The 27,963-nt window shown below is 43.0% G+C and overlaps 1 protein-coding gene across 5 annotated transcripts in view; it reads right to left on the bottom strand.

Moving 5' to 3' along the window:
- Window positions 1-100: 100 nt before the first annotated feature.
- The window catches only part of LOC136675270 (roundabout homolog 2-like), a 127,808-nt gene continuing 99,945 nt past the window's right edge, over window positions 101-27,963 (bottom strand). The window contains exons 14-27 of one of the 5 annotated variants that reach the window (XM_066651745.1): window positions 27,619-27,850; window positions 22,301-22,425; window positions 21,955-22,126; window positions 20,059-20,235; window positions 18,478-18,564; window positions 18,263-18,314; window positions 15,959-16,086; window positions 14,149-14,424; window positions 10,922-11,081; window positions 8,748-9,008; window positions 5,171-5,370; window positions 3,464-3,625; window positions 2,046-2,285; window positions 101-1,777 (exon numbers count right to left, since the gene is read on the bottom strand). In XM_066651745.1, coding sequence (XP_066507842.1) covers window positions 1,776-1,777; window positions 2,046-2,285; window positions 3,464-3,625; window positions 5,171-5,370; window positions 8,748-9,008; window positions 10,922-11,081; window positions 14,149-14,424; window positions 15,959-16,086; window positions 18,263-18,314; window positions 18,478-18,564; window positions 20,059-20,235; window positions 21,955-22,126; window positions 22,301-22,425; window positions 27,619-27,850 — 2,274 coding nt within the window. In that variant the 3' untranslated portion in view covers window positions 101-1,775. The remainder of the gene's footprint in view (window positions 1,778-2,045; window positions 2,286-3,463; window positions 3,626-5,170; window positions 5,371-8,747; window positions 9,009-10,921; window positions 11,082-14,148; window positions 14,425-15,958; window positions 16,087-18,262; window positions 18,315-18,477; window positions 18,565-20,058; window positions 20,236-21,954; window positions 22,127-22,300; window positions 22,426-27,618; window positions 27,851-27,963) is intronic. The other 4 variants (XM_066651746.1, XM_066651747.1, XM_066651749.1 and 1 more) reach the window with 4 other exon arrangements.

The following is a 27,963-nucleotide window of genomic DNA, read 5'->3' as shown; positions in this document are numbered from 1 at the left end:
ACATAATGTTAAGGGTCTAGAGAAAGTGATTTTTTTTCTGATAAAAGAAGCCCAGAACTATAATGAGCACTTTTCACATACAGATTTTATTTGCATTGATTTCAGAAACGGTCACATTTTGCAAGTGCATGTGGTTTCCTGAGGGCAGAACAAATCTGGCAGGTTAGAGATTCTGTACAGGTGGAGAAAATGCACAAATCCACAAATAAATAAAAATAAATAAATAAATCAAAAATCTAAGCTTGGCAGAGAAACGTCATACTAATGAGTATAAAAGGATGACCAGAGAATAGTCTCCTTAATCCAGCTTATCTCAACAGCTGAGGAAAGGTGGCATGTTAATTTCCACCAGTATTTACTGAAAATTCCCTCATTTACAGAGTAGCACTCCAGCCTAAACATATCTGACAAGTAATTGATTTTTTTTTTACAATGGCTTTCTGAACAGCATCATTTTAAATAACCATGCTAATTGGGAATTAAATTGGATTTGCTGCCAAAAAAAGGAATCATTTCAAGGGTAACGTAGTAATGTTCCCTTTCTTTAATGTTTTTTTTTTCCGTCCCCCTCATCAAAATTTCAGCCCACCTGTTCTAACCTGCTTCCATTTGCACAGGTTAAACACACCTGTGAGGGGTCGAGCATGAGCAGCTGTCAACTGCTACTTTCATTACATTTTCACTCAGAAACTTGGAGGACAATCTGCTGTGACACCATCATCCAGTTATTAATTTCTCCAACTCAAACTCTGCTGTGAGACACTTATTTTCACTCAGCAATAAACAGCATCCTCCTCCAGCTGGACGCCCTTGTGAGAAAGCTTCCTTTACATAGTTCAGTAAGTGTTTTCTTTAGATCGAAACATTCGTGAAGAACTGCAGTGGAGCGTTTCTGCTCTAAAACGGACTCCAGAGACAGGCGATTACATTAGAGCTGCTCAGTTGGCATCTGTAAGTACTCTACGCTTTCAATATCATTCTGTTCCACCGTTCTAGCATAAATCCCCTTGCAACAATCCAGTAATAATACATCTGTATCTATGGACACTTCTGTCCTAAATCTCTTTATTTTTAGGCTGCTCTTTTGTGCAGACTCTCATATCTGTAGCATATCTTTCTGTTTCCACGTCAGCAGGAGCTGAAGATTTTGTGCTTATCACCAAAGAATGTTTTGTGCAAAATAAACAATTATTTGTAACAATAACTTAGCACATATTCAGAGCATTTATTATTTAAAAAAAAAATTGTGACACCACATTTTATCCATTCACAATGTTATAAAGACCATTTAAGAGACAAACCTAAAAATCTGATTTTGGTTTGCATAGCAAAGCAACATCAAATAAAAAAACAACATATTTACAAGTAATACACATCCCCCTTTAGTTATTTGGATTCACAAACTCGTGATTTTTCAGATTCATTCTTTAAAAAAAAACAAGCAAAACAAAAACACTTTCTTTATCAAGTGATGCACATTTCGTGACACAGAATGGGAGGGACATGTGACGTCTGGTCGTAAGGTAGACAAAAGCAAATCGCTAGTTGAAGACCACTGTGAGATGTGTCTGTACATTAGTTTCACAGTTCAGTGTTTGCCTCTCTCTCTCTCTCTCTCTCTCTCTCTCTCTCTGAGGTAATGATCTCCTCTTTAAGACCAGCCGGAGAAGCTCATTGGACTTTTGTACGCGTGAACAATGACTCTTTCCCTTTTCTCGTCCTTGCTTTCATTCTGTTGGGCAGTGAGCAGTCTGGCTTATCTCTTAAGCAGGGCACTCTGAAACACCCACAAACAGAGAGGTCAGTTAATGGAGGACGAATCAGACATGTGACACCCTTGAGTCACAGTTAGTAAAGTCAGTAGTAAGCATGGTGTTACTTGACATGAATTAACTCTCAATAATTCTACAATAAAACATTTACTTGTTTTGTTAAATTTGAATGACAAAACAAATACAGAAATAAATAAATTTTAGCTTAAACTTCTGCCTATAATCTATGGGGTTAATGACTGAATACTACTTCTGCAGGTACAGGTAACTCACATAGGTGTCCATAGTTGGGCTCCATGCTGGTGGACCCCCGTCCTGCAGAGTTTTGCTGCTCTGTGGTGCACCTTTGGTGAGGGCCGCGACCCAGCGTGCCTCTGGAGCTCCAGGGGGCCAAGTGTTGCCGTTCCAGTGTGGACACCATGCACTCCTCAGGGGGCTCTGACCCCATCGAGCCCCATGATGTATGCAGACGTGCACCAACGCTGTGAAGAGGCTCTGAGGCAGTGGCACGCACTGTGAGAAAGTAAACATACTCTTCATTAATGCGGTAATACTTGACTTTCCTCACTGTTGTCTTACTGTATGTACAGGTTGTTATTAAGGACCCAACATGTGGTAAGATTTGAAACCAATATTTTGATGATATATTTACTGTACTCTGAGAAAGCACAGCACTTGGGATGTTTTCAAACCTGGGAGTCTGGATCAAGGGTCGACCAAAGGTTTGTGTTTGGTGACACTATGCGACTGATCTGGTACGTTTTGGTTTCACACTGCAGTTTTTAACAGAATTTTCCACAATGTACCAAAGTCCTGTCGGCGTCACCTGCGTGTGCTGCATCAACGCCCACCTGACACTGATTGTTGTGTGGGGGCTGGAAAAATGAATGAACAGTTGAATGTTTTTGCCACTGTACCGCTAGCATCATGACACCAACCTCAAGCAAAACGGTCGTTTCTATATGCAGTGCTTATTTATTTACAGGCTCCTTATTTGCGTTTTTGGTTCCACCTTAAATAGTTGAACTAGTACAGGTTGATTAACCACACCTGAGTTTACATTCTAGACTCTTGTGCGCCTTTCTGTGTTCATTTAAACCCTATGTAGTGTACGAATGTGCAGGAATAAAGAAAAATAATGCATAAATTCATATCAAACGATGTTCATTGGTCACTGATGGCAGTTTTCACTTAAAGCCGCATGGTGTGGTTCTGGTAACGAATTGACAGTTATTGTTATGATAAAACACTTAAATGACAGCATGCCTCAACTTCCTGTAATTGTTCAGCAACTGTGAACCTGCTCTTAGTTCCAACCAAATTGAAAAGTCAGAAGAAATAATCAAGGAAACAAGGTAGGGGTGAAAGCACCTGGAGGAAATGCTGGGATATTGCACCAAAATAGCTGCATCTTATAGGTTTTCCTGCATTTGCTAATTCAGCTGATGCTGTTACACATTTTACACAATTTTATAACAGTTGTGTTAACCCTCTAAAGTACTGCACTTCCACGAGTTAAACATTTGTTCTGATGAAATGCTATGATAAAGGTGGTAAAAATCTGAAAGTACCAAAGGAATTCCTCTGTGTGTTTAATGCATCAAATTATATCATGCCATTTTTAATCAGTGCCGCTTTTTAATGCTGAATGCTGCAATCTTCATCACAGTGATCTTGAAACTGATTCTCACCGTCAGCAGTATTGTCTCTCCTGCGAGACTCGGAGGCTAGTGTCTCAGCTCTCTGTTTGTGAGGAGGTTGTGACACTCTCTGATGGCCTAGGCTCTGTGTTCCCAGCAGTCCTCCCTCAATGGAGCTGGGAGTGATGGGCTGAGTTCGGGAATAGGCATGTCCTGTGGAGCACAATGTACATAGGAATGTCAGGTCTACGAGAATACACTTCTTTACATAACTCTAACTAGGGACTAATAAATATGCAGCACTGCAGAGTCCAGAGACGAGTGTGCCGTGCCAAATTGAGAGCGCTTGGGACTTTGCCATGTTGCCTGTTCACACTGCTGCTGCGGTTGCCCCCTGTAGGACAGGAGAGAGAGCTGCCTGTCTGCTGATATTAATGTAAAACTGACAAGGGCATTGCAGGTCACATTTAGCCAAACTCCAAGCCTGTCCTGCAAGGTCATTCTCTGGGGGGTGGGGGGTGGGGGGGCAAGACAAAAAGACCTTTACAGTGAAAAGACGACGCAGCACCAGTGCACATGCAAGCTAAGCAAGGCGGCAGATTATGGATTGGAGAGACCACTAAATCATATCCATACGGGCCATAGATCAGAGATGCCTGGTGTCAAAGCAAGGAGCTCCACTGTTCCATCATCACCATGGAACTGCACTGTAACCAAAGGTGGTCTCCTCTCCTCTGCTTCTTTAGAGAATTTACTTGACTGTGATTTCCTAGATGTTTCTGTTCTACCACTTTTTTTTTACTGCAGAGATTCAGTGTTTAAAGCGTAGAATGACGTCCTGAAAGAAAAAATTCAAAGTTTAAGTCAATGTCCCCGCTGCTGTCTGAGGTTCTGGTGTTCCATAAAATGATTAGATACATAAAAACATTCTTAGCAGCCTGAGTTTTCACTTCTGTTCACTGAGGTACACATGAGGAAAAGCAAAGGGAAAAACTGCACTTTAAAAAAATACTTTCTCAAATGAAATAACAGCGATGAAACGTCAGCCTGGTTTTAGAGAACGTTGTCACACTGAAGCAGTGTTAGGAAACACAGATTGATGATGATTTATTTGCAGGTCTTTGTTGCCACTGGTGCCTTTCCGAACAGGTTCTAAAACTGTACTGGGCTTTCTAGATGTGCCCTAAATTACTCTGACACTCATTAATCTGGAAGGTTGTATTTTTCTACTGTACAGATACGGTTATGAAAAGTGGCAGAAAGGGAGATGGTGGGGGCCAGTGGTGAGAAACCCTTCAATCATCCATCCAGATTTGACTTGGAAATTAAAATGTTCAAATGAGATGTCAAGTAGAAATGATTGCTTCCATTTCACGTTAATGCATTTACTGAGTGATGCAGCTTTTATTTTCACTGATATGAATTTTGCTGTAATGGGAGAGCGAGCGTTTTTGTTTCGATCCCTTGTTAATTCATGGAAATCGGCTGAGAAAAGTAAAATGTTAGGAGAAAATTGGAAATCAATAGTATTTTACTCAGAGCTACTTGTTCAATTTGAGAGAAAAATAGAATTTCCACTCGAGGCAATGGAGTGAAAAGACTGGGTGGAATCAGAAAATAACATGACGTGACTGTAACTGCGATATTCTCTCCAGCAAGTGTACACAGCATTGTTTCCCCTAAAGAATTAAAGCAATTTCTTGGATGGCTGAGAATTGTCGATGTGACTGTTTAATGGTGGGATATAGCACTGCTCACCTGTGATCGTTCCCTCCATATTCTCCAAACTGCGTCCAGAGGAGTAGTCTAACCCACACAGCTGCCGGGACAACTCATACTCTTCACTGTCTCCCTCTTCATCCTCTCCTTCCGTCAGGATGTCCGATCCTAACGTGCTGGACACGTATGCCACAGGAGGGGCAGGAGTCTTGGGTGGGTGTGAGTGGCCCTTCAAGTGCCTGAAAAATGAATATATCATATGTACACAGATGAGTATTCAGAGTGCATGTGTTAATAGAACATATCTAAAAGGGTGCAGGGGTACGGGGGCAAATCACTTACATTGTTTACTAGTCATTTATTTAATAAGCCTTACAAAGCCCTGGTCTCCTGTGCACAATGTGCTAGTGAGGGCTTATGATATTCTCTAGAAACTATACAATATATTTAATATATAAATATTACAATATTTGAGACATTATTTGATTTTAATGTGTGTGTATTGATTTTAGGTGATGGTGATTTGAATCCATCATTTTAAAATACTATTTTCTTTCTTCTTTTAAATAATACTGTTAACAGTGTTCATCATACTGCAGTGTTGTTTCTTATAGAAGAAAAGTAGAATAAAAAAAAATTAAGATCATACAAATTTTGTTTGGTATTTATTTGTTACTTTAGTACACTAAACTAAGTACAGTAATGCTGTTTTCGGGTGCTCATTGGAAGGATGTATACACCAGGTGGTTAAGTAGTAAATACGACTTCCCTCCGTTCGGGTGCTTGGCTGAAGATGCACCCACTGTATACAACATGTCCCCAAAAATGTATTTATCACTAAATAACAATTAAACATTTTTTGAGTAAAAAAAAAACATTATAATATTTCACATTTATCTACAGAGAACATACATAATGGAACGATTCAAATGCATATTTGTTATTTTCTTCATGGGAAGAAGTAAAATGTTGCGATAAACATCACATTGTAAACTCATGTATCATCTAGAATCCCAAGTTTACTGCTGGTAAATACGAATTTGTCTGCAGTTCAGGTGCAATTTACAAGTTGGAAAAATGGTATTTTCCAGTTTTCGACATCACTCAAATGCAGCATAAATACTATTCTGTAACACTGATATCTTACGGTGGCCTGCTGAGTCATATAACAACAACAAAGCAAAGCAAGCAAAACCTGAAAGCACAACAGCATTAACAGAGAACACAAGTAGTTCTGTTCTGGCGTTTGTTGTTTTGTTCTGGTGTTTGTAGTCCTGTTCTGGCGTTTGTAGTCCTGATCTGGCGTTTGTAGTTCTGTTCTGGTGTTTATAGTTCTGTTCTGGCGTTTGTTGTTTTGTTCTGGTGTTTGTAGTCCTGTTCTGGCGTTTGTAGTCCTGATCTGGCGTTTGTAGTTCTGTTCTGGTGTTTATAGTTCTGTTCTGACGTTTGTTGTTTTGTTCTGTTGTTTGTAGTCCTATTCTGGCGTTTGTAGTTCTGTTCTGGTGTTTGTTGTTTTGTTCTGTTGTTTGTAGTTCTGTTCTGACGTTTGTTGTTTTGTTCTGTTGTTTGTAGTTCTGTTCTGCCGTTTGTTGTTTTGTTCTGGTGTTTGTTATTCTGTTCTGGCATTTGTTGTATTGTTCTGGCATTTGTTGTTTTGTTCTGGTGTTTGTAGTTCTGTTCTGGCATTTGTTGTATTGTTCTGGTGTTTGTTGTTCTTGTCAGGCATTTGTTGTATTTTTCTGATGTTTGTAATTTTGTTCTGGTGTTTGTTGTTTTGTTCTGGCATTTGTTGTTTTGTTCTGCCGTTTGTTGTTCTGTTCTGTTTTGCCGTTTGTTGTTCTGTTCTGTTCTGGCGTTTGTTGTTCTGTTCTGGCTGGTGTTTATTGTTTTGTTCTGGTGTTTGTTCTTTTCAGGCGTTTGTTGTTTTGTTCTGGTATTTGTTGTTTTGTTCAGGCGTTTGTTGTTCTTTTCTGGCTGGTGTTTGTTGTTCTGTTCTCACTGTTGCATTTGTGTTGCATTCTCCCTTAAGGCTGTTGTGTTCTCAGATTTTATTTGCTACTTTATTTGTTGTGATATGACTCAGCAGAGCACTGTAGATATACAGTTGACCCTCTTTCACCTGGATATCAGTGCAACAACATAAATATTACATATAATTTTTCCAAAGCTAAATCATTTAGCCCATTTTGTTCCCAAAAGCTTCTTGCCACAGTCATACATCACTCTGAAGTCAAGTAAAACAACAACTATCCAGAAGGACAAAGACTCCTACAGGCTTTCCTCTAACCATCATGTCTTATCACACTACCCCATGCAGTCAGAGCAGCTCAAGGCATTTGGAGGTGAGCACTAAATTTTCTAAGTTAGTCTTCACTAAAGGCTGTTGTATTGCTAAGGGAAGCCAGGCATGCTGCCATCTTTTCTACATGATGAAAACATGGCCAGTTGTGCTCTTAGGTATGTCTGGCCATGGATGACATACAGCCAGCTGGGACTCAAACTTGGCTCACAGTAGCAGAACTCGACACAGAACCAGTATCTATTGCCAGACAAATCACAGAGGAGCCTCAAACCATGTAAAGCTGCAGCAGCTAAAACCCTCAACAGTGGTAGAAGATCAAGCCTGGGAAACGTTCAATGGGAAGGTTCTCCGTGCGGACACAAAATTTACAGTATATCCTGCATCCGTGTGGAAAACTGGAGCGGATGGTGCTAATTCCATTGTTGGGCTGTGTGGAAGGCCTACACAATGGGCTGGTAATTGGGTTGGTGGGGAGGGGGGAGCGAGGCATTGGGTAGGCCTGTCAGTTACACGTCTGTAATCTTCAGCACAGCTGCCTGGGCTGTCAACCTCACTGTGTCTCAGGCGCGTAGCATCTCCTCACGTAATTACCGGCTCTTTTTCCCGTTGTCAAAGACGCCAGCAACACCAACCCAGTCATTACCCCTGGAGCTCCAGTCCACCACCCCCTCCCTGTCATGACAAGATTCTCCCACCACATGCTACAACTGTAATCAATGAGGCTGTTTTGGGCGTTCCGAAGGTAAGGTGAGGCCTCACGTTTCCTAACGATATGGAAAGTAAATAACGGGTAATGAAATCCTGAATGTACCGTATTGATATGCAAAAACATCCGTTCACTTCAGCTGATTGGTGTAACTGTCTGTCACAGCACACTCTGCAATGACCAGGTGTATATCTGAATAGCACATAAATGTATCATTATGTGGAAAAATACATCTTCAGCTGTATAATTTCAGTCTTGTGATGTTGCAATATTTCTACTGTCAAAAAGACGATGATTGTTTTTTTCCAAGTGCAGGGAATGAACATGTATTAACATTTCTGTGGAAGAGGAAAGAATGAAATGGAATGCAAACTCATCCTTGAATGATTTATACACTAGCTCAAGGTGATCTAAGAATTCTAGAACTACAAGTGCATCTTTAATAACTTCAAATCTCTAGATTTTGCTTCAGCTTTGAGAGATATCTAAGTGCAAAAAGGGGACTCGTGTGAATTTTCATTTCTAAAGTCTCCGTAGACACTTCAGATCCTATGGTATGTACTGCATATCTCAGAGTAAGACATTTATGATTTATGCAGCTTTCTCACCAGGTCTGCTTGGCCACCTCGTACTGGTAGGCCCGGGTGAGCTCATCTAAGTGAGCCTGAAGCATGGACTGCATTTCCTCGTGGTGGGAGGAGGCTAGCGAGGCAGAGGAGCCCTGGCCATAGGGCAGTGCAGCTGGAGAAGAGGCCACGCCGCGGAGGGGTGGAGTGGGGACACGCTCCTCTTCCTCCAGCTCGTCCTCCATACCCTGGTGTAGGTAGGTCTGCACTGGGAGGGGTGGAGCCCAGCTGTCACTCTCATACCTGCACCAGCAATGAATGAAAGTGCATTTACAGTGGAGCCCAAAGGAAAGAAAATCCAGGATGAAATCTTGTTCTAAAGCTCTTCTGTTTCTCAAACTTCAACTCCCTTTCTTTCCTCAGTCAGTAAACAATGGGCAAGTTCTCAGAGCTTTCTGTCGTCTGCAATCTGTAGAAACACAATTTTTAGAAAAAAAAAACCCTGTTCCCTGTCCTTGAATATTTCTCAAAATAACATGAATCTCAGAGATTACGGTTTTGGATTCTGACGTGTTATTCTCTGAAATGCTTATGGCCTTAAATGTAACACATTGTTTCCAATGATCTTTAGAAGTAATAAACTACTCAGGATCAAAGATCATAAAGTTATAGTTGGCAAGACATTGTGTTCTGGGTAATTTTCTTAATCCTGGTCTTGGAGTAGCCTTGCTTTGCATAGTTCAGTCCTACTTTAAAACGGCATTCTGGCTTAAATCTAAAACTTCATATGTTAGTTGTTATGTAGTATTTTTTGGGGCCGGATTGCACCCTTCGCCCTCATGCTTTTGACACAACCCCCTATTGGGTTTGTATTTTTATTATTGCACTTATTTTATCATAAGGGACAGCTGTAGCCTAATGGTTAGAGAAGTGGACTGGGGCTGGAAGGTCCCTATTTTGATCCCTGAAACTGGCAGGAAAAATGGGGGCGGCTGAAGTGCCCTTGAGCAAGGTTTACCTGACCCCAACTAGTCCCCCGGGCACTGGGGAGAGCTGCCTGCTGGTCTTGGTGTATGTGTGCTCACTGCCTCTAATGCGCTGTGTGTGTGTGTGTGTGTGTGTGTTCATTGCCAAGAATGGGTTAAATGTAGAAGACACATTTCATTGTACATTGTATAATAGCACATATGTATAAGTTAATATTTTTGGGGTCTTGTTAATCAGTGTTTTCTCTTTTTGGTGTCTAGTGTGCATTATGCAAATACCTCGTGTAACTCTTATGAATTTCAAACGCTCAATAACTTGGATGCTAGCCAACGTGATGAATGGTGTATAGGCTAACACACTTGTGGGTTAGCTGTATAAGTCAAAGAGTGCTAACTTCCGATGCTCTTGTGTTAAAAAAACTCCTGTTCAAGTATCTTCTCCAAAATGCTTCTAGTCTTTCAAAGTTCACTTCTACTTTCAAGAAGAGGACTGTGAGAAGAGATTTTCTAAGTCTTTGTTCTACAAAATCTCACCTTCTCCCATCTTTCGGTTTGGCAATGTCTCTTAAACACAGCCACCTCCCCTACTTTAGCACACTTCAACTCCAGGAAAATTCTTGATAATTCCCTGACGAGCTGAATCAGGTGCCGGGAGCCACACCAAAATCTGCAGGTGCTCCAGGAGACGGATTGGGAGAGGCTTAAACTGAGAGGCTTATAGTGCAGTGTGAGCTCACACTAGGCTGAAACTTCCACACGTTACAAAAGACTAGTGAGTGTATGTCTAAAACGCCCAGCGCCAATTTAAGTCGTAACAAAGAGACTTTATGGCTTTAGTTGTAAAAGCAGAGATATCAGCTCACTCAGCAGTGCTGAAGCAGCAGCATTATGTTCATTAAGCCAACTCCCTAGCCTTTCTTCTCGCTTTCCTTTGCTGTTCTAAGCATTTTAACTGAGAAGGCAGCCGTGCTGTGTAGCTGGGTGCATGAGGCTCGTAGCCTCCTCAGCACATTTAGTGAAAGAGAGAAGGCTCCCTAGCGTGGAGTTAATACTACCTCTCTGTTTGGCTGTCTCATGCGGCTTACTAGGAAAGCAGCTACATTGTGTACAGTTGGAAAGATATATACAGCCAATTAAGCCGTGTGTACTGCAGTCTATTAGTTTGTCTTGGAAATGTGAAAATCTCCAAGTGTAAAGGTCTCTGTATGTGGATGCTAAGGTTAATCTTACCCTCCCTCAGCTTGCCTCTCTGGGGCGTAGTGGTCCACCTCTGTTCCTGGTAAAGGGTTCATGGGCGGAGGGGGGAGGGGCATATTGGCCCAGCAGGAGCCGTTGGGCTTTGCTGTTTTGCTGCCTCCTTTGGACTTCTTCTTTTTGCCATTCTTTCCTCCTAAAGGGGGCAGCAGAGCAGAGAGCAACCTTCAGTAATGAAGCAAACAGCACATTTTCACATTCAATATCGGGCATGTTCAATAATAAGAAAGAGGGAATATTGGACAGTGCGCATTGCTAGGATCACAGTGTCTTTCTGAGAGGCATTAGAGGAGGGAAAAAAAGAAGAAAGAGTGTGAATATGCCAGACGGAGAGAGAGAAAGGGAGAGAGCTGGACTAATTGCACAGGTTTAAGGTCAGAGTTTAGCTGAGAGTCTGCTCCCCATCACAGTGTTTCAGCGCACGGGCAGAAAAGGCCCGCTCTAATGAGCAAGTCCCATTCCCCCTGTGGACCCGCAGACTGCCAGGGAGGCTGTTTTATCATCACCTGCTCTACCTCCTCTCCTCTCATTATCTCTCTCTCCCCCTGTCTTGCTCTGTCTGTGCCACTGATGGGCCACAAAGACACAAAGAGCTCTCTCTCTGGCCACATCTTCTTTCTTCAACCCTACAAGCTGTGATCCACCACATTCTGAACCTGGAGGGCCTCTTGGCGGGGCTTAAACTCAGCATCCTCTAAGCTTCCCATGACAGAGGCTCGCTTTGGTGTTTAAGCCCACAGTAAAATGCTGGAGCAAGGCGTGGACAGAGCGTCCATGCTCCACGCCTCCGCATGGCAACAGCACACTAATTTTATGTCCACGGGTCAAAACACAGAGGAATCCCTGCCTGTGCTAATCAAATTAATCCACAGCAACGTGCTGTAATTCTCTGACATTTCTGGGCTAAAAAACTCCCAAGGCTGAGCAGCAAAAAACACACATGAAAAGAAGAGGAGCGATTAAGGACGATATCCTCCGGGTCTGTTTTCAGCAAAAATGTAAATATTAAATCTATTCCCCCCTGATTCTGCCTCCGTTATATCCCTTTTACTTTTCCCCCCTCTTTTCTTCTTTCCCTATTGACTTTTCTCTAGCCTTCATCTGTTCATCCTCTTTAGCCCCTCCAGTCCTCTCTCTTCTTTCTCTCTATTACATTTGATGTTCTGAGATACTAGAAGGTTCTGTGCTCCTAATTAACCAGCCAAGCAAACAAATATGAGGCTGTACTCGGACAAGCCCAAAACAGAGCCATGGGCCATCGTCACTGACCGCTGGCCAAAATGATGTGGCATAAAAACACAGGCTATGCATGTGATATTCATAAAAACAGACTTCAGAAACATACAGAGGGATGCAAAGAGAGCAGAGCACATGAGAGAGTGCAAGAGAAATGACTTCACGTATTTATTCACATATAGATAGTACCTTTATTCCTGCAAATGACAAAGTCCTAGGTTAAATACACTGTACAAAACGCAAGTTAATCTCCAGTCAAAATTAGATCAGAAAATACATTTTTTAAATATTACATTATCCTTTAATATGCAAAATGATCTGATTTAGTTCTCTAAGATAGAGTTTCTACAAAAAAATATCATCTTGTTCATTATATGGGTGCATCAGAATTGAACTCTGTGTAAATATCCACATAATGTGAATCCTTCATATACATTAGGCATTCCAAAAACAATATATATTCATTCTATAATTTTATATTAATTATAATCTTTAATATATATTAAAGATAAGATGTAAAATATCCTATGCCAATCCATTAGAGCTTCACATAGGGCCCACCATTCTCTTCCTACCTGCAGCCACCAAAATTCCTTTTGAATCCTACACCTCAACACTAAGGTTGCTGTGGCTGTTTATGATCCGATCAGCAACCGGATATACTTAACAACTACGGTCACTCATTGAGCCCAGCCCATGAGTACCCAAACCACCCACTGTTTCACTAGCTCTTCACAGGGGTCATCAAGCAAGCACCTCCTCTCATTGGTGTTTCTCTGAATTAAGCCCATGACACCTTCAGAAGGCTCAACAGTGAAGTCTGGCGTCCCAGACCCACCTCACCTCCAAGCCAGTTTTACAGTCCTACCTCACCCTTTCCCAACAAAAACCGTAAATCCACACTGGCCTCCCTGGTGACTAAGGCTGTACCTAGCCCTACTGGCACCGTTAATGCACGCTTAGTACCACCAGTTCCATGTGAACTTTACATGCTACATCACCAACCATCCCAAAAGCACCTCTATAGTGTGTTTTCCCAAGTAATTTGTGCTCTCCTTATCCACAACCACTTACTAGACCTTTCCGTTGTTTCTGAAAACTCCTTCACAGCCGCCCGTCGTTTCCGGCTCCTGGTGCCGAACTGCACAAGCAGAGATGTGGCCGATTTGGCTACAACTCCTCTAACACCTATCTCCACCGGTCTTACATGTACCTACCACACTCACCTCAGCCGCCAAGTCTGCGTACTTCAGCTTCCTTTCAAATGCTTCATGTACTTCAAATAGAACTGTTAACTCTATAAAATAAACTATCTGTTTACTTTCAGAGTAGAGCACCATGTCTGGCTCAATGCACTCTGGGATCTGCATCTTTTTTCCTATGTCCACCAGCAATTTCCAATATTGTGCTTCACCCCATCTACAAATATTTGTATCCTGTGCACTTTCTCGACATTCCCCCTCACGCACAAAGTTAACTATTATATTACTAAAGCTACTCGTCGATGCATTAACCTCTAGCTGTTTGCTGTCCAACAAACATGCTAAAACCAATGCTAAAAACAATGCTACATCCATGCTAAAAGTTGGCACTGTTGATGGTTCTATTTCAATACAGTGAAACCTTGACTTACGAGTGAATCAACTTATGAATTTTCTGTGATACGAGCCGTCACTTGGTCGATTTTATGTTTTATGATGCGAGCTGAGATCAGAGTTACGAGTGAAAGAGCTTACGCCACCCGCCACTAGGTGGTCCAGCAAACGTTACGTTCACTTGGTTATCTTGCCAATCAAGCATCTCTTTCGTCTCACTGTTTTTGTAGCATTGTAGCTTTAAGAGTGTTATCGCTTAACACTCTTAGAGCACAAAAAGCAAACCTCCCTCAACCTCCTCCACCAATCTCCTCTACCTTCGCCAGCATCTTAATCTGATACCCCCTGCAAACCCCTGAGTTTCAACTCTACCATTGGGGCAGGATCTGCTGTCAGTCAGTGAGTAGCCAAGGCTGGCCATCTCCTGCTGGGCACACAGTGAGGCTTTCCAGCGTGGGTCAGGACGGTCCACAGCCAGCTCGTGGAAACTGTTGGACTGGAGGATTTGAGTGGTGGCGTATGGGGTGGCTTGGTTGCCTCGGGCTGGGCTGCTGTAGCCTGTCTTGCCAGTGAAGTCGATGCTGCTGTAGATGGCACCGTCTGACAGCATGGTGCCCGTCTTTTCTCCAGCTCCAGCTGGCAGAACGTCTGAGAGAGAGAGAGAGAGAGAGAGAGAGAGAGAGACAGAGAGAATGAGAGTGAGAGAGATATGGCAGTAGTGTGATATGGCATTAGATATGAACATATAAAGAAACAGAGACATAGAGGGGAAGAGCGGTAACTCTTAAGGTCAGTGTGAAGCTTATTAGCGCACACCTCTGTGCACCCCACTCTGGCTCATTCCAGCTCAAATGAGGTGAGATAAATAAAAGTGATTAGCCAGCAGATTAATTATCAGATGACATGGGATGCTCAGAGGGGGGTGGGCTCAGTGGCCAGGGAAGACGGACACACACATGGAGCTGACCTTCAGCTCAGACCAGCACTACCTGCAGAGCACTGATGAGCTTGCTGAGACTTAAATGTGCACTGCTTTCTCTCTCTCTCTCTCTCTCTCTCTCTCTCTCTCTCTCTCTCTCTCTCTCTCTCTCTCTCTCTCTCACACACACACACACACACAAATATAAGCACATGTTCACAGATCAGCCATAACATTAAAATGACCTCCTTGTTTTCACACTCCAGCAGTGAGACAAATGTGTTTAAAAATTCCACCAGTGCTGCTGTGTCTGATCCACTCGTACCAGCACAACACACACTAACACACCACTACCACGTCAGTGTCACTACAGCTGAGAGAATGACCCTCCACCCAAATCATACATGCTCTGTGGTGGTCCTGTGGGCACCTGACCAATAAAGAACAGAGTGAAAGTTGGCTCAAAGTATGCAGAGCAACAGATGGAGTGCACTCACTCTGTAAATGCAGAACTACAGAATGCTCCTGTATGGTCAGTCGAGCTGATAAAATACACAATGATTGTAGATATTAAGAGGTGATTTTGATATTGTGGCTGATCTGTGTATATACACACAGTTACATACACACAGGCACATTCAAAAACACACTAAATCAAAGTTATGCTACGCTCAGGCTGATGCTTATAGCCAAACATACACCCCTCCCCCAGGAAAGGTTTTAGGCCAAAATCTCAAACTACTATCAGGCCAAACTATTCAAAATCACCTCATGCAGTGATGTAGCTTTTAGAGACATAAAACATTTCTGGTTCCAATCACCAGTGCTGTGATTAGTTCTGATCACCTACATTTGGAGTATATGCAAGACTTGTATATAGACTCTCACACATTCACAATTCACAATACTTTGAGTTAATACAGAGGCAGACAAAAAGAAACCCTCACCGAGCACTGGAGGACACTTAATCATTCCAGCTAGGCGTAAATGGCCATTCTGAGATATGAAGGATGATTGAATTGAAAGATAATGTTCTGGAGAGTGTGTGATCACCTGTCATTTTCAGTGCTGAGGGATTCTTAGGTTGCTGAAATATTCATAATGCTCATACATGAATTCAGAACGTATCACGCCGGTGTGCCTGGGGACCTGAACCAGTGACCTGTTCTTTCCCTCAGGGGCTTTGAAGTGACACTCGGCTCTTCCGGGCCAGTTCTTTTGACTGTTTTTTTCAAGGTATCTTTCGGGCTCCTGAGATCTTACCTCCGCGTCCAAAGTTGCTGTGGTCTTTGGAGGCCCCCAGTCCACCGTTGGCAGGCAAGCTGGTAGAGGGCCAAGAGTCGGCAAGCCAGGGGAAGCCAGGATCACCAGCTTTTAGCAGGCCAGGACGACTGAGAGAGGGAGATAAAGAGGAGAAGAAAGAGAGAGAAAGAGAGGGCAGAGACATGCATATGTAAGGCTATGCTCTACATGCCTCCAAAATGGTGAATAAGAGACAAAGAATAACATGTTTTGCTTTTTTTTCATATTCATTCTGTTTTCCATTTCCTCCATTTGTTCACGGTCTGTATCAGCACTAGATTGCTGCAAGAGCTCGTTCCCCATGCACACTGCCCGGAGCAGAGGAAATAATAAACAAGCAAACAAAAAGACATAAAACAGTGACAAGTCTATAAATCTGGACCCCAACCCCCTTTCTGCCCCGGAGAAAAAGAAGCCAATGGCGGCTGCATGGCAGAATATTAAAGCCCCCTACAGCCCATTCATTTTGGAATAGAGGGGTATCCTGTCAGTTTCAGTGCTAAGGGCGTTGGTGAAGGAGTCTCCATGGTAACGAACGGGGTGATGCTCATTGGCTCGCCATCTGTGATTGAGGAGAATAGTGGATATGCTAAAAAAACATGATGTGGATTAGGATTAGGCAAAGAATGCTGTTTTTGCTCAGTTTGTTGGCGATGGAGGTACATTTTGTTCTTTTTCCACGCTCTGAAGAGAAGCCAGACTAAGGCAGGCAGGTCATCCACGTGATTTGGTTTGCCTTTTGTCTAATGAATGCAGCAGCCCACGAAAGCGCTTCCCCCTAAGAGCCCGGGCAGTCATAGCGCAGGGGGATTTCAACACATCTGAGCTCAATGGCTCAAAGGTGGAGGAACCATTATGTGAGCTTTTTCCACCTAGTCTAACACATACCCACATGCATCAACATCCACATTAGTTTGCACATTCCAACACAGACACACACATAAAAGCGAAGCGTTCTTGTTTATATTTAGAAACAAGGTTTTTAGCTACATTTGTTTGGCCTCTTGGCTAGCTATGTCTGCTCAGGTGTGACAACAGAGAGGATGGAGGGGAACACAGGGAATAAAAGAAACAAAGAAAAAGAAACAAGAAAGAAAGACTGCACTGCACACTCTGCCTCACGTCCATAGGGACCTTTCCCTTTCCCTTCACTCTATCGCTGGGTCACCAACTACTGACATTCAAAGGGCCTTGTACTCTATAGGCTCATAAGACGGCAGTGTACATGAGCGGATAAGGCCAGCCATGTGGGTACAAGAAATGGAGAGCGAGTGAGAGAGAAAGTGGGAGATCGCTTATGAGGGACTTTCTCTCAGATAATTATCTTTTCACATCCTAGTACATGAGGGTAGTGTGCTCTTGAGCTGCTCTCGACAGAGAGAATCCATCACTGACTCCAGGGAGGCACCACCCGCAGACGATGAATGTGCGAATAAAAAAGCTGCCCTGACGCATTAATTGTTTCTGTTAATTCCAACCAGAGGAGATTTATTAGCCAATCAATCGATACATCAGCACACGCGCTGCACTCTCACGCGGCTCTGAGAGGTGGAGCATCCATCAGCCGCCTGTCCACCAGACACATCCTTGTCTGTGTTAGCACAAGCTTTGTCTGTATATCTTTGACCTTCCTATGATTGGATTCAATTATTTTTCTTTAGGAAATTATTCAGTGCATTTTGGTACAAGAAAAAAATCATTTAAAACAATGTGCTAAGGTTTTTGTGTTTTAAATGTGAAAATAGCTTGATAATTTGTAGTGTATTATTGTCCATCCTGCACTTTAAAAACCTATTGTGAGGCAGGAAAGGCTTTGGCAAAAATTCAATATGAAATCCTCGCATATGATCTGATGTAAGGTACTGGGCCTTTTTGTGTGTGGAGCATGCTGAGGTCAAACTGTTGTACTGTCACCTTCAAACTAATCATAACGCATTGATACATCTTTATCCGCCTAGTCTGAATGCTCTGCAGTGAGGAGGATCAGTCAACACACAACCGAATCACATCCAGTTGAGCTCAGATTCTCAGAACTGAGTCATCTGCTTCTGCTTGTTCATGCCCAAGGCTAAGCGCTCGGTGTGCAGTGTTCAGGGAGAATAAAGCCCAGCAGAATGGCCATGTCTCAGGCACAGAGCCGGACTGATCGATAGCTACAGGACAGGCTGTAGTGAAAAGTGGCTTGTGTTGATTTCTCGGGTGTGTTTACTTGGTCAGAGGTAAATGTCACCACATAGAGAGCTGTGAGAGTGATGCGGCGCTCACCTTCCACTTCCCATCAGGCCCCTGTCTCCACGCTGAAACGTCACTGTGGGGCCAGCAGCCAGAAAGACACGCCAGGAGGAGGGGGAAGAGGAGGAGGAGGAAGAGGAGGGAGGGAATAAACAAAAAGCAAAAAAAAACAAACAAATGTCAAATCACTGTTTTCCTCTTTTCCATCAATGGTTAAATGAATGTCTGTTACATACTGGATGGCTTACTGCCTATAGAGGGATCGAGCCCGTTGGAAGTTAGATAGAGACGGGACAAATGGTCAGTACCTGCACGGGTGAAGGTGAACGACTGGACTGTGAAACAAAAACACAGAACAAAGATATTAGAATTCAGTTTAGATATACAAACGTACATGCAGCTGAATGAGGGATGAGATGAGTTCGGAGGGACAGTTTGACACTATGTTTACATGCACAACTGTTTTATAGTAGTCTCAAAAAATACTGCTGGTCTAACTAACATGAACATGTAATTAATAAATGGTTTGTTAGTCTGGGTTTGAGTAAGGTAAGCTCAGAAGTAAGTGGAGTCATGAACATGTTCAAGCACACAAGTATCAATCATAGCTTCTGAATCTGAGGTAACAGAGAGAACTGTTATCTGACTTAACTGTGTGGCATTTCTTAGGTTTTGTGAAGCGGAAAACAGTCGTGAGACAGGACCCTGGGGTATGAATTTGTGCAGAGCCATAATAAGATTAGAGCAGCATCTACATGTTTGCATAGCTACTGTGGGATTCAGATAGTAGCCTTGTATGTAGGTAAATTCATGTCAAGAAGAAATATGCTTATGATCATTACACGTGTGTGTGTGTGTGTGTGTGTTAGCAGTTAAACACAAAGTGGTGGCTCTGAGGTGGGCAAAGTTGGTGGCAGATGAACTGAGCAAGACAGACTGAGCAAATGAATTTCTCGCTGCACGAGAGCAGGATCAAAGCCCAGGTGATGGATAAAGCAAATGGCTATTGAATTAGGCAATCACCGCAGTCTCCACCTAAGTCATCGGACCGTGATGATAGCAATACATATTATAATGAGAGTAATCCACAGCTACACACAATAATTGCCCCCTGGAGGGGAATACCAAATTACATTTTGGAGGCTGGAGACTGTATTTAGAGCTAATGTAGGAACAATATGGGTCACAGTCCTCTAATAGACGTGGCGTGCTGCCGTTTCGTTTCCAAATTAGTGTTTGAGTGTGAGCGTGCAGTTTTTGATAGGATTGTGTTCGAGGTCGATGCACATAGGTGCATAATGCATATCGTGGGGGTGAGAGCTACTGCCTTTGTTCTGCTTTGGCTCATGTGGCTGTGGGTACAACTCAGTGCTGCCCTCTGGGCTTTGCTAATGCGTGTAAAACACACCAATACAAACGCTTAAAAAAAAAAAAAGACTATCAAGTTTTAGCTCTAAGGTTTTTTTATTATATCACAAACAGCTTCTGTTCTACAGGAAAGAGGAAGATTACATGTGGAGGCTGTGACCCTTGCAGCTGGAGGAGTCTCACTGTCTGGACAAATAAATACTCCAGCTCAGCTCCAGTGTATAATCATCATGATGCAATACAGCTTACATATGCATTTTTGTCTCCTTAAAGCCTGGTGCAGAGGTTATAGAGATTTGCCGGCTAAAAACAGCCTTTTTAGTACTTTGCACTACAGATTAATTATATGTCAACACAAACAGTTTATTTTTTGCTAGCGTCACCATAACAGCAACTCGTCTCGGGAGAGTTATTTCACCGAGGCGTAGAGCGTGCAGCGCGATCAGCCGCCCAAGTCTCACCTGCATAATTGCTGAGACCCTTCCTCTTCTTCCTCCTCCAGTACAGCCAAGCACTGAAGCCCATGAGCACAATCCAGCAGGCTCCGCCCAGTCCCGCTATGAAGGCTGGCTGTTTCACCACATCAGTAATGCTGCTGTTGCCCTCATCCCCCGTCATCACGTCTCGTAATTCAGCACCTGATCACAAGCACACTCACATTAGACCTCACCAGGCTTGGGAAAGACAATGAAAAAAGATGAGCAGAGCTTAACTCATGAAAACCATTCATGATTCCAGCATTAGTCACGGAATCCCTGACCGTCCTAAAGGCTGGCGCATTGGAGCTGGAAATATTTTCAAATTCCACATTCGATTTTAAACAACCCTCACCTAATATTTTAGCAGGTTTTTATTATCTGAAGGCTGGCTCAGTGTTTTTATATGTTTAATATAACATTCTCTATGTTAATCTCTACGGTCTATGATTTGTTATTGTATTTTTTGTGTTGCTTATTTAATTCTGAGGGTATTTCCGCTGGTTATCTTCATGGGTGTTCCCCCACTGTCTTTTATAATGATGTTCAGCTGCTTCTCAGCTTCATTTTATATAGGGCTGATGTTAGGAATGGTACATGGTTTGTGTTTGAGTCTTTCTCTGCGTAGAATGTATGAAGCGCCTAAGCACTTTTAAAGCATGATAATATGCCTGTGTGAGATGAATAAGACTGCAGCCACAGCAGGCTTTCTAATGCCTTTCCACCATCATACAGTCAAATCGAATCACATCAAATCACATCCCAGCAGCAGATAAGAAAGAGCAATTAAAAGCACACAGGAAAATCTATTTTTACTAATACGATTATTCTACAACTGATTAACGCATTACAGCGATGGGGGCTGGGACGCTGTGGAGGCTGAAAACACTGCGCCATGTCTAGAAATAAACAGGAACACAAATGCTTTATATGTGCAGAAGCTCAGCCAGTGCAGCGGGCCACTCATCAGTTAGAGCTGGAGAACGGGAGATTGACGCGGGGGCTCCATCAGAGTTTGATTTCCTGGTGCAGCTACTGTGCTGTGAAATGAGATTCACACTCTCGCGGCGTGAGCAACACCACAAACCCCTTCATTAAGCCCCACACCACAGCCCCGTGTTTGCCTACGTGGACGGCTTCCGGGGAGAGTTTCAGCCCCTGGCAGTCAAAAGCCATGGAAATGGTTGTGGGGGGGATGGGGGGTGGGGTGGCGGTGTAGAGAGACCACCGCACGTCAATAGTATTGATTCTGGGTGTATTTATCTGCCCCCCATCCTTCATCGAGCTTGATAAAATGTGATAAGGTGATAAGCCACAGCAATAACACTGTCCACCCTGTTAGCAATGGCCCGCGTTTATTGGAGAGGATTATTGATATAGCTAACAGCGCTCTGCCAAACGATGCTGGACAGTGTATTAAATGAAAATCTCATCGATTTTTTTGAAAATCACTATCTGTTTAACAAAGGAAAAAAGAAAAGAGCTCAGCTTCGAAAACTGGACTTGCAGGGGGTACATTCGTAATCCATTACTCTACTCGCTTTTTCATTCTCTTTCACTAAAGCATGACAAATTCAGAAATTCTCCCATGTTTTGATGATGGTATTTCTACTGATAGTTTTGTTTGTGCAGTCCGGCAAAAACTGTTCAATACATTTCAATCAGTAGAGTGTTTTAATACAAAAAAGACCTTAAAAACCATTACGATTTCAATTACTTATTATTCTTCTCATTACTTTCAACATATAACTCTAAACACGCCTAGTATTTCATATACGATGACAGAACAATGTGGGTGAAAGGTGGTGTAGAAAAATCACATTTTTACAAATTTCCTGATAAATTTCTGTTGAGCGTTTTCAGGACTGATTCCATTCTCACCGATCACGATAGGCTGTGGCTCACTCTTCACCCCAATGCCTGCGCTGGTCCCGGCCGCCACCTCCACGCGGTACTGCAACCCGGCATGGAGCCCTCCAACTACCACAGAGCGGATCGCTGCGTCCACCGTCTTATTCACATGGAACCGGCTTTCGTTTCCCAGACACCAGATCTGAGGCAGGGGACAAAGAGAGGGAATGGCAATGTGACATCACACATAGTGACACACAGAAAAGGAAAAAAAATGTTACAAGACCCCAAGTTCTTAAATTAATAAATACTTATAAGTAAATAAACAATCATATTGACATAGAACATATTCTCTGTAGTTTGGAGGCTGTCGTACCTTGTATTCTTGGATGATGCCGTTCTGGTGGTCTGTGGGTGGGGGGTCCCAAGAGATGCTGATAGAGGTGCTGTTCTGGTTGCCCACTGTGAGCACAGTCACTTGCTGGGGTGGGGCACTGGGGGCTGCCAGAGCAAACACTTATCACTAAATGCTTTGCTCATTACAGCTTACAGCTCACCACACACACACACACACACACACACACACACACAGCAGTTGCGATTCTTAATGGATTTTAAATGCTATTTTTTAAGCGACCCAGTTATCCAAGAACACCATTGCCCTTTGAGAATAATATGCTTTGAATTGTCTTAGAAAACACTAACTGTGGAATACATTTAATATGCACTGTGACCTGCACAAACCCACGTGGCATACAAAACACAGGTGACAAAATTCTTCGGTATTGTGTATATATTGACACAGATTTTGACAGGTAAAACAAGGCTCTGCTACTTGATTCATTATTTGAACGTTTCTTTTGAACAAATTCTGGCAGAGAGGGAGGGTGAATGTGTGCTGCTTTGGATGCCATGCATGGTGATGCAGTGCATAAAAGGCAGCAGGAGATGAGGTGTGACCAGCTCTGAGCCCTAATCCTAACTTCGTTAGTCCTGCACCATTGCCACTCCTATCAGAGCCTGCGCTTCACAGAGCAGTCACACTCTGCATCAACCGCACCGGATAGCAGCCCCTAGTCACCACACACACACACAGACACAGACACACTGACACACACACACACCGCCAATTACCTTCCACACACCAGCCCTCCTCCACTATTCTTCTTCCCATATGTTTCCCCTAACTTCCTTCCCCTTATTCCTCTTCTTCTACTCCGTACCCTCCCACTCTCTCCTTATTTACTATATACACCTTTCCACCCCTTTTTCCACAGACTGTTTTCAATCAATCCACTTTTCTCTAGAGTGCATCTTAATTATTCCCTCACTTCCTCCGGAAAGGTTCAGAGATGGCCACCATTCCCCTTACCTGAAATATAATCAATTATTCATGATGTACTTAAGGTTCAATGTTGGATTCTATAGCGTCTGCTTTCTGATACCGTGCAAACTTGTATGTAACTGTTTGTACCCAGGGGGAAACATGCATATCTTAGGATTCAAAACAGGGTGTAGATGCAGTTCCTAACTAAAGGTACCAGAGACACAGTCACAAAGGTACATCCACAGTGGTGGTGTAGTACTGTTTTATTTTACATTTTATTTATTTATTTATTTAGCCAAGGGTACATATCTGTCTATGAGAAAGTATAGACAAAGGTACCTTGCATACAACAGAAGAAGCCATATATCCTACAGTCTACAAGTTGTCTGTACACTCCTGCAAGTCCCTGACTGCAACCTCAAGGGTACGACATGGTGCTTAGAGCCCAAACTGCATCTTAAATGAGTTTTCCGTTCAGAATCCATTCAGTTTCCCAGAGATAAGAACATATTTGTAACTTTTCAGAGCAAAACAATGTAACATTTTTAAATAGGATTTAAAGAGAAATCATTTAAAACCTGAGATGTGTGGAGTAGATCTTAAAAATATATAAATAATCGCAGTTGAATACAGTGTTCCCTATGAAAGCTGGTGACTGGTTTTATCAATTCTACAAACGCGTCATTAATTAGGCATGAGGTTTGGTGTTGAATGGTGCACTGAAGCTGCAAATAACAGACAAAATCATGAGCAGAATTCAACCTTCAGTTTGGATGCCGCTACAGTTTTTTCCTGTGCAACATTACAGTATGTCACAGTGTCAGAAACCACTTACGCAAGGCTTTCTGAATTACTGAGATAATGTGAATTCATCTTCTGTAACTAGCTACAATTACCACTGTAGCTCCACGCAAGGCTAAAGAAAAACACTTTAAACACCTAAGCCTTAGTTGTTTCTTGGGGACTGGGACAACGTCCTGCACCTCTGTGTGTGTGTGTGTGTGTTCACTGTCACAGATGGGTTAAGAGTGGAAAACCACATTTACAGGTTTACATGTTTACAAATAAACCCAGCTCAAAAAAAGTAGATATATGTTCCATTTGATTTGGAGCAAGAACAGTGTGGGTCCAAATGTGATCTTGTTTTCTGCACTGTAACAGTTCCTGTGAGATTAATGTCTGTGATTGTAGTCTCCCCTGAGCCGATAAATCATATCTATGGAATCTACAAATAGTAAGCCCTGCTACATCAAACAAAACAGAGGCACTACTTTGTCAGCGCTGTGTTTAACAGTTCTAATCGGGTTATGCGGCATGACAAGACCACTGCAGCGAGCGGTGGAACTGTCCTGGCTGACACTCAGTAAAGCATGGCTCCAGATCAAGGGGAGCTTAACTTCTCTATGTGACGCTATGCCAATATTAATAGACAGGCAGGCGCGCTGAATGCTAAAGCTTCGTGTTATGCATATTTGAGCTAAATGAAAGCACTCCATTCCCGTGTACAGTAATGAAGGAGATGCTAATAAGGCCATTAACTCTGTGATGTATCACTGGCAGAAATGTGACCCCGTGCTGTGCAGCAACGGGAGCCTGCCAAGTGACACGGTGGCAACCAGACTGGCCTCTATTTTCAATACCAAACCTCCTGAGAAATAAAGAGGGAGAGAGAGAAAAAATGAGCAAAAGAAAGAACAAAAGTGAACAAAGTGAGAGAATGTCGGACAGAGAGAGAGAGAGAATGCAATTACCCAGTAAACCTCAGGTAAACTTAGCATAGTAGCTGTTTATTAGCCACAGGAACAGCTGTGGCCTAATGGTTCAGAGAAGTGGCTTTGGGACTGGAAGGTCACTGGCACGATCCCCACAACCAGCATAAAAATAGGGGGTGGGGGGGGGGGGGGAGTAACAGCACTGTCCTCCTCCCTCATCCTATGGCTGAGGTGCCCTTCAGCAAGGCACCTAACTGCTCCCTGTGTGCTGGGGATGGCTGTCTGACGCTCCAGGTGCACGTTTCATATTCATGTTTAAACTGTTTAATATTATGGTTAGTGATGAAAGCACCATTTATACTTGGTGAAAAACATTAAGGGTTTAAAGGGTTTCAAATTGATTACGAATATCATGTTGTATTTGGGGCACCCTAATTTGATTGGTACATTCCAAAATTTGATAATTTTACTATATACTAAAAAATACTACTAATACTGAAATACTACTAATAAAGTAAACCTGTTTTTATGTTAGAACTGTACATTATTTAGCTAAAAACAACAGAATTGATGTCATTATATTATTAATATTATTTATATGATTGTGCGGCACGGCGGTGCAGAAGGTAGTGTCGCAGTCACACAGCTCTAGGGACCTGGAGGTTGTGGGTTCGAGTCCCGTGCCGGGTGACTGTCTGTAAGGACTGTGGTGTGTTCTCCCTGTGTCTGTATGGGTTTCCTCTGGGTGCTCCGGTTTCCCCCCACAGTCCAAAAACACACGTCGGTAGGTGGACTGGCAACCCAAAAGTATCTGTAGGTGTGAATGTGTGAGTGAGGTGTGTTGTGAAGGACTGGCGCCCCCTCCAGGGTGTGTTCCTGCCTTGTGCCCAATGATTCCAGGTAGGCTCTGGACCCACCGCGTCCCTGAACTGGATAAGCGCTTAGATAATGAATGAATGAATGGGTTACAGAGAATGAATGAATGAGTGAATGTATTTATACAACTAATATAAATATTTAAATAATTTATGAAGTTGAATTACTCCTTCACATTCATGCATCATGATGCTGTTAAACTTCTGTACATCCCGAATATCCAACTCATTTTCTCTGTAATGAACCCAGGTATAAGAGCAGCACACAAAATGTCGTCATTTGGTCGCTGGTGCCAGTATCCTCAGCAGTTTGGAATGGAGTGCTTTGAGGGCGCTGAGGAGAGAGAGAGGTGCACTCACACATCTCTCATTAAAGCAAAGCCACCATGGCACTAATTGTGCTAATGGATGAGAGCTCAACATGAACTGTGTGATCTCCAGTAAATATCTCACTCAATTTGACCGCTGTGTGTGTGTGTGTGTGTGTGTGTGTTTGAGCCTATGCTGTATAGAAAAAAGTGGGTGAGAAATAAAGAGTCTGGAGCAGCATCAAGAGAAAAACGGCTGGAGGAGAGAGAGAGAGAGAGAGAGAGAGAGAGAGAGAGAGAGAGAGAGAGAGGGAGTGGAGGGTATTAGGATGCAGACTGAACTAGCTGGCACTATTTGACAGCGATATGGCAGGAAGGGTGACAGTGGCTCAGCGGGGGTTTGGATCTGAGACAGAGTGTGTCAAAGAAGAGCGTGTGTGTGACTCAGTGTGAGTCGTGGGAGACAGACCCTCCTACTATGGCAAAAAGAGCCCACACAATCCTCAGAGGTCCAGGCTGAATACGGTTTGTTGCATGGGCAAAAGGATTACATTTGTATGCACTTTTACCCAGGGAGATGCAAGTGGCAGCCAGAGCCATTACCTCAGGAGAAAACCGAACAACGAATACAAGTGGACATAGAGCACAACATCCCCAATGCAGGGCCCTGAATGCCACACTGAACTACATTCAGCTGCCATTTTATTTGATAACTAGACCTTGTGTTTACATACACTGAGCATTGAATCAGCTAACACCTAAAATATGTAACATTATATTCATTCATTCATTGTCTGAAACCATTGATCCAGTTCAGGGTCGCAGTGGGTCCGGAGCCTACCCAGAATCACTGGGCACAAGGTGGGAACACACCCTGGAATGGGCTTAAACTGAAATTACATTATGTTTGTCAGCCACACCCTATCCAATCCAGACAGGACCTCTAGGGGGAACACCCCTGAACAGCTACCGTTTGGGTGGTGGGCCGTTCCAATCACAGCAGTGAGAGCAACATGGTAATGACCTGTTAAATGTGGTGTCACTGCTGTGTTCTGAACTTCAACAATGTGATCAGAAACTGACAGCAGAGAAAGGACTAGCGGATGACTTATAAGATATCAGAGCCAAGTGGACTGGGTGATTTCCAGACTTGTGCTATGGGCACATTACCACTTTAATAAATGGGCTTCCTTTTAAAAGAGCTTATAAATTTGAGGAGATGTGATTTTGGGTGTTATGCAATGAACATTAAAATGTTTACTGGAGCCAAAACAATCTGTACAACATACAATACGAGCTCACGTATAAAAATATTTTTACAACATCTAAATCAAGCCCAGAACTTGAAAAAGTGGGCAGCAATCCTCATCTATTTTGAAAGTATGTTATATTGTGGTGCACGAACCTAATAAATATAGCATTGTGAAATATGTGTACCATTACACCACTGAACGACAGTGTTGCAGGATTACCTTCTTCCAAAGTACGTGCGGTCATAGACTCACTATCCGCCCCCTGGAACTCATTGAAGAAGGGTCGGATTTTTATCTCATAGACCACCCCTTTCTTGAGGTCGTGTAAAGTGATGTCCCGCTCTGATGGACTTTTCAGGTCCTGAACTTGCCATGCCCCGGGAGACGGCAGGCCTGATGTCTGTCTGTAGAGCACGCGGTAGCCTTGGATGAACTGGGAAGGCTTCTCAACCTGCAGAAAAGAAGCAGCTGTTTAGTAAACGAAGAAAGGAAATAAACTGAAAACACAAAGTGCAAATACACCAAAAGCTTACAGAATCATTTCCCTCTCCTGAAATACGCCGG

Source organism: Hoplias malabaricus, chromosome 18 (assembly GCF_029633855.1).
Source record: "Hoplias malabaricus isolate fHopMal1 chromosome 18, fHopMal1.hap1, whole genome shotgun sequence".
Taxonomy (NCBI): Eukaryota; Metazoa; Chordata; class Actinopteri; order Characiformes; family Erythrinidae; genus Hoplias; species Hoplias malabaricus.
Note: the sequence above shows the minus strand (reverse complement) of the source record. Positions and strands in the feature narration are given on the sequence as shown.